The sequence below is a fragment of the Athene cunicularia genome (assembly GCF_003259725.1).
Source record: "Athene cunicularia isolate RWA chromosome 10 unlocalized genomic scaffold, athCun1 chr10_part1, whole genome shotgun sequence".
Lineage (NCBI taxonomy): Eukaryota > Metazoa > Chordata > Aves > Strigiformes > Strigidae > Athene > Athene cunicularia.
The window spans coordinates 23,071,203-23,080,818 of record NW_020799112.1 but is presented as its reverse complement, the minus strand read 5'-3'; the positions used below and the strand labels follow the sequence as shown (position 1 = coordinate 23,080,818).

Sequence of the window (9,616 nt, the reverse complement as noted above, 5' to 3'; positions counted from 1 at the left end):
TGCCCCCCCCCCCCTTTTTTTTTTTTGTCCCATGTCTCTCAAGTACCTTCTTGGAAACTTTTAAAAGTGAGTATTATTAGACTTCAAGCATTAGTGGTCAACCACCTTCCCTCCTTTTCAACAATCACTGAAGAACAAGAAGTGTCTGTTCAGTCCTTCCAGTTACTTTTATTCATTGTTACCAATGCAGCTTCAACTTCATACTCACTTTCAGTTTCCTACAGTCATGTAGTACAGTCCTACAAGAAGCTTTAGCATAAAACCATGTCAGGTTTTGAAGCAGACAAATCATGTGTTGCCTTTCTCCCATATCCCCCATCATACAAGCACAAAGTGGTTTTAAATTCAGTTTTAGCAATGCAATCAGGCTTGAAAATGGCCATTTATCACACATGCTGGAATAAAATTTCTCTCCACTTAAAGCCTCAGTGCCAGAGGTGTTAAATTTGTTGCCAGCAATAGACACTGCACTGGCAAATGCTACTCCTAGCAGATAAAAAAAAAATTATAAAAGGGAAGCAGCTTTAACCAGACAAAACCAGGCATCAAATTAGATAAGGTAATATTTATAAATGGATCGCTTTTCTTAGTGTAAACATAACAGTTCATCTCCTAGGTTTACTATAAACCATTTTACACTTAATCTGATTATGAAAGACAAAGACAAGAGAAACTGAAGGTATTTATTATTCAATCCACTTACAAAGCAGGTGGCTTAATGCAAGCTTATTGACATGTCCATATATGATCCCCGAGGAACATCTTTTGCAAAGTGACAGTAATACTGTCTCAATGTTTTGCACGTTTGCATTTTGCAATCTTGAGCACATTTAAATAAACTATAATCTATTACATGTGAAAGAATGTTGATGAGCAACTTGGATCCTGATGTGGATTAAAACCTCCTCCAAAGGCGAAATGTTAGTACATTATAACTTAATTCTATATACTATATTATGCAGCAAATCTTAACTATAGAAAATATTTCAATCAGTGATGGACTGTTGGTAATTTATAAAGAGGGAATCTATGATCAAGGCAAAAACTAGGTAACCACATCATTTGTGTCTCAGTTTCTACAGAAATTTACAGGCTTTCAATTTACTAATGAAAAATAAAACAAGAGACAAGTGGATTTAGCTAACTATTAATTTTAATAAAAATCCCAAGACAAGCCTGGAATCCTTAGAAGTTCTATGAACGCATGTATATCTGCCAAAAAAAAAAAAAAAAAAAAAAAAAAAAAAAAAAAAAAAAAAAAAAACCTTGCAGCTCTAAGTCCTTATTGAATGGTTTTATATTCAAAAAAAGACCCAAAAACCCCTCTCAATGTACGCAGATACTTCAACTTAAGTTAGCAGAAGACCAAACAGATTCTAAGCTCTTTTTCCATTTCCCTAAAAATTCAATCTGCAAGTATCTACAATCCAGCTAACTGTAATCAACATTTAGTGTTCACTAGAGCTGTTTCACAGCAGCAAATATTTAAGTTAGGGATTCAAATTTCTAGACATAGGAAGGAAATGATAAATACAATCTGAACAGCAGTCTAAATGTTTAATATTGACATTCAAATATATCTGCATTGTGCTGAAATTTTAACGAACACAAAAATCTGATCAGACGAAAACTCTGGTGATGAGTATGCTATATGTATCAGTCAGACTGAAGAGAGTTCATATTCTGTTCCCAGTATTAAGGATGTTATTTGACTCAGAACTGATATTGTAAATATACAGCAGCCATTTTTTCCTAATTAAGGAATGTCTCAATACATAATATTATCCTTTTCTAGATGATCTTTATACATTTAAACTAAAATATATGATAGATTAAATTAAAGAATCCGAGGTTAGTAATGAATGAAATCATACTTTCAAAGCTCGATACTATGTAAAACATACCAAAAGAGACCACACAATTCTACTTACTAAAGCAGCTAAGTCTTGCCTGCAAGTTTGGGGTCACACAGCCCGTAATATGTGCAAACAAATGCAATACAAGGAACCATGCAAAAATACAGTAATGAATTAAAAGAAAACATGTAAAACCTAAAAAAATGTTTTATAAATACACTGAAACTCAACTGTCTTCTACACAAACTGTAGGTCTAGCATTAGTTGTACCATATAGCAGAGCCAGCACTCTAGGTTCAATGCTTCCAAATCTGCGCAGGTAAGTCATGCCATCTTTGGTTGACTGCAGTACCAGGAGGATGAGAGGGAGTGAGAGGAAGGACAAGAGTTCTGGAAAGCCATGTCAACTTTCACTAGGCAGTTGAGCCTCAATGTCCACTCTGCAGATGGGGCACTTCTTGTTAGTAATCAACCACTGATCTACACATACTTGGTGGAAAAGGTGCATACACGGAAGGCGCCTGTCATCAGAACAGAAAGATGTTGGTGTTAACAAAGCATCTCCATGTCAACATGCCCATTACAAAAACAGCAGGGTGGGTTTTGCTACTGAGTCTCTACTGCACGTTTTTTCCACAAGTTTCACTGCATTTTGTCTAGTTTAGGAAGAAACAGATATGGGCAACAAAGTCAAGCATCAGCTACCTTCTGTTGCATTACACTGATTTAAACCTGTTATTGGTTAAGTAGCATTACACCAGAAAAATGAAAATGGACAGTTCTGATTAACTGAGGGTATCAGCTTGGGCTCACATCATAAGACAGACACAGTCAGCTTATGGAAGACTGTAAGAAAATAACCTACATTCTACCCAAAGACTATAATAGAGACCAAAAAATGGATGTTTTCAATTGCAACTTGTTTTATCTACTGGTTCAATGACAGATAGTCTTTAATTGTAACTCTTAACCTAGGGAGTACTGCAGAGTAGCGTCCCACATTCCAGTAAGGCCTCAAAGCCAGAGCATTAACATTATGTTCTGATATTCAGGGGTACTATTTACCTGACATCTTCACCTTCCTCCAATATAGACAAACAGATGGTACACTTTTCCTCTGTGTCTTCTTCTGTTCCTTCCTCCCCATCTTGTTTGCAGTGCAGTTTCCTCTGTGAGAACCAATCAGTTGTTACCTTATTAGTAGAGATGACATTATTGACAAACTGAGTAAAACCTGTTTTTAATACATATTCAACACATACTTTGAAAACTTTTTGTAGCATTTATTCAAATGTATTTGAACCAAAATGAATCAAGAACTAGCACTTGGAGCAAAAATCACAAGACATTTCAGATTTCTTTAACTATTGTTAATTACAAAAGTTTACTATACTGTGACTATATTAATTTCATATTGTTGCAACCAGTCTTTTTACTTGTTGTCAATGCATGAATATCTTCATTTCTTTCATGAAGAGGCAAAAAAAAGATCCTGTCAAATCTAGTATCTTAAGCCACTATTGTATCAAGTGTGAAAGAACACTATGTAAATGAGGATGGAATTCTATATTATGGTATAAACAAACTCCAACTGAATGACAAGTTGCCAAAATTCTGTACGGGATTCAAAACTTCCTAGTGTCCCAGTCTTCTACTGTGATCAGAGTAAAGGTTAAAATGAAACATACCAAGCAGGTAAGCATCATAAACAATTTATTGCAAAAATAAAGTCTTATTTTATGAGTTAACACAGAAGTCTGTTGACAATTTAGCTATTACCAAGCTCACAAGGCTATTCATAACTGCTGGACAAGTTATTAAATCATATCAAACCACTTTTGTTTATCACATTTCTTTGTGAAAGAAGTGGCATTATGACCTTTGCTTACAATCCCTGAAATCGCAAGATACAGAAAACCTGCCTTCTTTGAAGCTGACATTTCTGCAGATTTAAGCTAAACATAAATGTTTTTCAACGTTTTTCATTTTCAAAGAAGAATTACAGACAGGCCACAATTTGAAAAATCCTCACCTTTTTGTATTTATGTGGATATGTGCATCTTTCTATAGTTCCCTGTGTTGCTCCACGATTAACGTTGCCTAATCGTTCCTCCAAGTGAATCAGCTCCTAAAAATGATCAAGGAATAAAGTGTATCAACTGTTACTTCAACTACCTTGAGTAAATATTAATTTTATTCTAACCCATTTGTAGAAAGACAAACTCTCAATTCCCAGCTTACTCAAATACAGGCAAAGCAAAAAAAAGAGTATGTTGTGTGGGAAAAGCAATGGGTTTCTGTAGAAAAACCCACACAACACCTCCTGGTATTTTAAGTTACAGGGAAACACTATTTACTACTAAAAAAATTAGAAGCTGTTTGTCAGCTAAGAATTGTTATCAGTATGTTCACACGTACTTGTGTCTCTAATGAGGACAACGCAATTAAAATGCACTATATAAATACTGCTTTCCAACAGTCATTAAGGCTCAGAAGAAAAAGAAGTTGCTTGAGTTGAAATACAATGGCTGATTTATTTTTCTCCAGCAATGAGTTTATTAGAACCATGAGATGTCACTGAAGATGTTTTCAGTGGACCAGGTCATTAACTCTCTGCATCTGATACCTTTTATTTTCTTTTTTTTTTTTTTTTTTTTTTTTTTTCCACTACATAACAAACAGGACAGCACTGTTAAAGTTGCCAAGTTCTAGCCTCACTAGGAGGATCCTGGCACGGTTATTCAGAGACACCACTACCTTTGACCAACATACCATGTGAATACTACTAGCTGGGGTGGTGGGCAGAGGAAGATGACCTGTCAGTTAGTAACCACCTAAGCCTACATTGTCCAGGGCACCTTTTACTGACTGACTTTTCAATATGTTTTTATCCCAGGTCACAACAGCAAGGTCATTCTACAAATACAGTATATTTTCTTTATGATTCTTTTATATCTATTTACAGAACTAGCTCTACCATACACCCTCCCCATATTCCCTCATGACACATTTTGACATATATCTAGTTTTATTCTATTACAAACCTCAAAATTGCCCCTGAAAGGGCCTCTGAATGATGTTCCATCCAATCCCGATGAAATGTAACGGATGTGAGGGTAGCCCGCCATGTCTGGTACCTATTCAAACAGCAGATGTTAAGTTAAACCTATTCAGAACAGTTTCAGTATTTTACTGTTCACTTTGCAAAATTTAAGATCCTTTTGGTTTTTTTGAATCACTTATTATTTATAGTCCTCAGCTTGAGCATACAATTCCAACTGACAGCATAACACAGCACCACTCTGAGCTCTCTAAACATAGCCAGAAGCAAACCAGAAGTGAGACTAGATCATCTCTCATAGTCTCTCCACAGCTGCATCACATATTGCTTGGTCTCACTTCCCAAGTCTCAAAATCTCAACCTGCTTTGTATAAACACTGGAGACAAACCACCTAAAAGCTATGCATGAAGTTATGAGAAGGACTTTCTATAGGTTCTCAAATGTAAGTTTTTGGTACCACAGAAGAAACAAGGCTAGCAGTCATTCTGGAAAAAACAACCAATGTCCTTATCTTACCCAAAACAACTGAACATCTTCAGACACACTTTAAATTTAGAGGCAGATAAAAAAAAAAGTCACACTCAAAACTCACATCTAAGACATGGGCAGCTCTCCATACACTCTATATTCAAGCACTGCTGACTTCCTCGCATGTTAAGAGATACAAGCAGCGAACATACACCCTTACAGGCACTAACATCACTTTACATACAGGAAAGCAGAAAGGTAGTTAATACACCAAGGACCACCTTCACAGCTGGGCTTCTGCATTTCATTTTTACCCCCACAAGATAAATGAATAATGATATTGGCTTTTTGTCAGAAACATACCAGCAACAATTTTTAATGATCAGGTGAAAAAAAACAAAGGAATGACCAGCAGATTCAGTTCACTTAATCATGTAGAGTGCACTGATATGAGGACTGTAAGCAGCAGTTCATTTGGAAATAACATGAAGTACTTAAGTACTATCTTCCCTGCTGTTCTATCAGCTGGCAATACCTCTGCTGCTGTATATGACAGCTCAAAATTCATCTCATGAGAGAATACAGACCAATAAGCTATGTTTCTGTCTTTGACACCCTGCCTGGTAACTAAAAACTGACAGGGACAGAAAATATTTCTTTGCCCTAAATAATTTTTTTCAGAAAAGGAAAACATAACCTCATTATTTTAAAGCAGTTTATATGATATGTGTTAAATGATGACCATGTAGTGACAATATAAGCCACAAATACAGCCACAATACTAGTATTAGAATTTTACAAACCAGAGTAATAGAAATAGAGATTTAACTTCCAGAACATTTCCAGAATCCTAATATAGGGCTGCCCCTCTCATAAGCAGTGTAAGCATCTGTTGGTCTGGTACCAATCAGAGCCAAAGATGGGAAACAAGCAAGACAGGATGACTGCTGCAGACTCCAGCGGTCTATCTGTTTAAAGATTTAAGCTGTTGTGCAACATGAAGAATGTATTTACAGAGATTATATACTAATATATGAATTCAATATGACTGCAAATATAGACTTTTGTATCACAAGACATGTATATTCATCTGCATACTTAAACATTTCATGTAAGTAACATCTGTTGGTGTCACAGGTCTTACTGTTTTGACAATATAAACCACAGCTGTAAAAGGAATTTGGAGTGCATTAAAAATATGTTAATTGGTAAAAACTACACTGTAAGAAATATGTCTCAGGTGTTCAGTGTTGACAGAAAGCCCATTTAAAGAATGAGGTCGTTCATCCCACTATGAGCGTATTTGCTGCCCCAGGTTTCTGCTAGGCACAGACCTGTTTGACATAATTTGAAAGCTTCCACTGGGTGTTGTTATACCGTGAATCAACTGCCTCCACTCAAGGAAAGGAAACTCCTGACAAAACCTAACCCAAGTGTCAGGAGTGACTTTCACTGCTTGTTTTTTTTGATTCACCAGGATTTGAAAACAGTCTGTTGGGAAATAATGCACATGATTGTGCAGGTACTGCATCATTGTAGGAGCTGTGAAGGCACAGGGGTATTGCTGTAATGCAATAATTACAGTTCCAATTGCCTCAAAGGTCGGAGTTCATCAACTGCAGTGACATCCACCTTTACAAGTCTCCCATTTGGAAAAGATTCTGCTACTGGAGACTGAGAAACATACTAAATTTAAACAGTACAAAGCCAACCAAGAATTTCTCAGAGTACATGCCACAACGAAATACTGAACAACAGAAATACTGGGTGGGACAATACATTTTCATGATAACATATGGGCCTTCATTCATATTATCCTGATGGGTAATGGCATACCACCTCTGCAAAACTGCCTGAAGGTACATGATGTACAGGCTTTTATACAACGTTGTGAGAGCACAGCTTATATGTCTGGCCAGGTAAAACACCGTATTTTGAAAAAGCATCTCTGTAAGAAAAAATAGCTCTTTTATGCAGGCAGAATAAGCAGTCTGCTAACATAGCAAGATTTTAACTAATTACATTTGTGACTACAAGCTGGAGGAAAGAGGGGCAAGAGAGAACTATCAATAATGCTCAACTAAGAACAATCTAACCTCAATCCCTTTGAGTTATCATAAAGCTTCAAGCGCGAAGATTCCAGCTCTCTTGAAACAAACAGAAGTGTTTTCACAGTAAGTTTTCATATTGAACATAAGAAAAAAAGCTTAAAGCTAATAAAGAAAGTAAAAGAGTTAAAGATAATGCCAGTCTGGGCTAAGTGCTTGTATACTTTTGGATACAGCCAAATTATAATATATAAAGCAATATATTCTGGACCTGCAAATTCCAGTACCAGCTTGCCAAGTACTGTTTGTTTCCTGTAGAACAAGTATCATGTGTTTCTGGCTTTGCACTTTCTACTGACACTTCCCACCATCACAAAAGTTTGCAGCAAATAAAAAATTCAAGACTAAGTCTGAACCATTTACAACACAAACATTCTGAAACAGTTTGAAGTAGCGAACCAGCAGGAAAGATTTTTTTCCTTACCATCTTCCTTTAAACACCTCCCATCTTTCCAGGATCTTTCTGCCTTTCAGTTGCCAGACAGTGAAGAGATTCTTCCATTGTACAGTACTACTTATCCCAACAGGTGTATGGTACTACTCCATCCCAACCTTTTATTCAGTGGCTCACATTAGTATGATCTTCATACATATTGAAACAAATCCCAAACCTAAACCTAACTGTATCTGCATCTGAGGGAAATGACCTCTCTTCAATAACCTATATTTTACAAAAAAATGAAGAAAAATAATTCACATTTACCTTAAGAAAAAAGTAACACCTGCATTACAAAAGTCCGTTTTCTTATTTGAAAAATGCAGTTAAATTTCGTGCAGCTAATCAAGGCTATTTCAAACCTGAAGCTCACCTTAAACTACTATTGCCACATCAAAATACATCTGACCAGCACAGACCTACCACAAGGTACTGTGGCCTACTTGCCTATACCTCCAAATCCCTCCCATTTTTTACAACTAAGTATAAAGGTGGCCTCAACCACTCTAAGACATTTAACAGTTAAAGGGATAAAACAGTAAGGCTCTGAAACAAAAGAAAAAGGGGCAACAGTGTATGAAAGCTGGATGTGTAACACCTGAGGGAGGTTAAAGAACTTTTTTTTTTTTTTAAATTATGCCCCAGAGATCTCCCTCTAACTGACAAACTGCAGTCTAGGTTCACAGATAAATTAAGGAGTCTTCTCCAGGCCTGCATCAACCCTATAGAAATTTATTACACCATAGCTTGCAAACTGTAAAGTCCAGATAATTCCCCACCCCCCCCAAATTCACAATCAACAACAAACTAGTCAAAGGCAGAAGCTGGAGTCAAAGAGACTGGAACAGCATATCCCTGGAACTGCTCTGATTAACAGGTAGCTGAGACAATGAGAGGCACGTAGATAGTTTCCATTATTTAAGATATATAAAACAGAAACTAAAAAGAAAAAAACATAACAAAGGAACCCACAAAAAACCACCCGCCACCAGTCCCACTACTAGGCGTAGTATGATCTAAAAATTGTATCTGACAGCCTTGGATGTTTTAAAAACATCAAGCTGACTAGAATACACTCTATCAGTGGCAGGTTTGTTGCTTATGTTTTAACAGTCAAAATCCCAGACTAGTTGTAGTTAGTTATTCACCTAAACAAAAGTATACTAAGTTAAAAGGCACAAAGGGAACACTGCTCACTTCAGGCCTATATTCCATTTAAGATTTAGTTATCAGTTTAGAGTTGATATTTTGTTGTTCTTTGGTTATGAAGAAGAGAAGATGGAAGGGGTGAGAAACAAGACCTTCTAGATTTAACCTTCCACCTCATCCTCCATTAAATGACAAACAGGAACAAATCCAAGTCATAAAAATAACCCTTTCATAAACAGTGCAAATTTAAGGTATAAAGCACTGATGGGTTTTTTTTAAGTGTCCCAGTATCAAACTAATATTCAGATCAAGTTCCTGTTTCAAAGATAAATTAAAATTTCTAAATGTCTGTAGCCTTTCAAAACTTTACAGCGAGTAACATATTATTCTCCATTTTAAAATATTTTTTGGGTTTTTAAATCCTGAAAAATGTTAGAAATATTATCATCTTTGCTACTACAAAAAGTAACTGATTTTACAGCCAAAGATAGCATTCTGGTCGTCCAGATAAATGGATAACATCTGGAAAACACAAGA

The 9,616-nt window shown here is 36.1% G+C and overlaps 2 protein-coding genes across 9 annotated transcripts in view; both read right to left on the bottom strand.

The window, feature by feature from the left end:
• The window catches only part of CCNB2 (cyclin B2), a 6,821-nt gene extending 4,637 nt beyond the window's left edge, over positions 1 to 2,184 (bottom strand). The window contains exon 1 of the mRNA XM_026856094.1: positions 2,104 to 2,184. Within this exon, the coding sequence (XP_026711895.1) occupies positions 2,104 to 2,184 (81 nt within the window). The remainder of the gene's footprint in view (positions 1 to 2,103) is intronic.
• The window catches only part of RNF111 (ring finger protein 111), a 46,323-nt gene continuing 37,376 nt past the window's right edge, over positions 670 to 9,616 (bottom strand). For 2 of the 8 annotated variants that reach the window (XM_026855959.1, XM_026855960.1), the window contains exons 11-14: positions 4,901 to 4,993; positions 3,889 to 3,984; positions 2,922 to 3,049; positions 670 to 2,377 (exon numbers count right to left, since the gene is read on the bottom strand). In XM_026855959.1, coding sequence (XP_026711760.1) covers positions 2,260 to 2,377; positions 2,922 to 3,049; positions 3,889 to 3,984; positions 4,901 to 4,993 — 435 coding nt within the window. In that variant the 3' untranslated portion in view covers positions 670 to 2,259. Of the gene's footprint in view, positions 2,378 to 2,921; positions 3,050 to 3,888; positions 3,985 to 4,900; positions 4,994 to 7,501; positions 7,534 to 9,616 lie in introns of those variants that run through there. The other 6 variants (XM_026855961.1, XM_026855962.1, XR_003399138.1 and 3 more) reach the window with 5 other exon arrangements.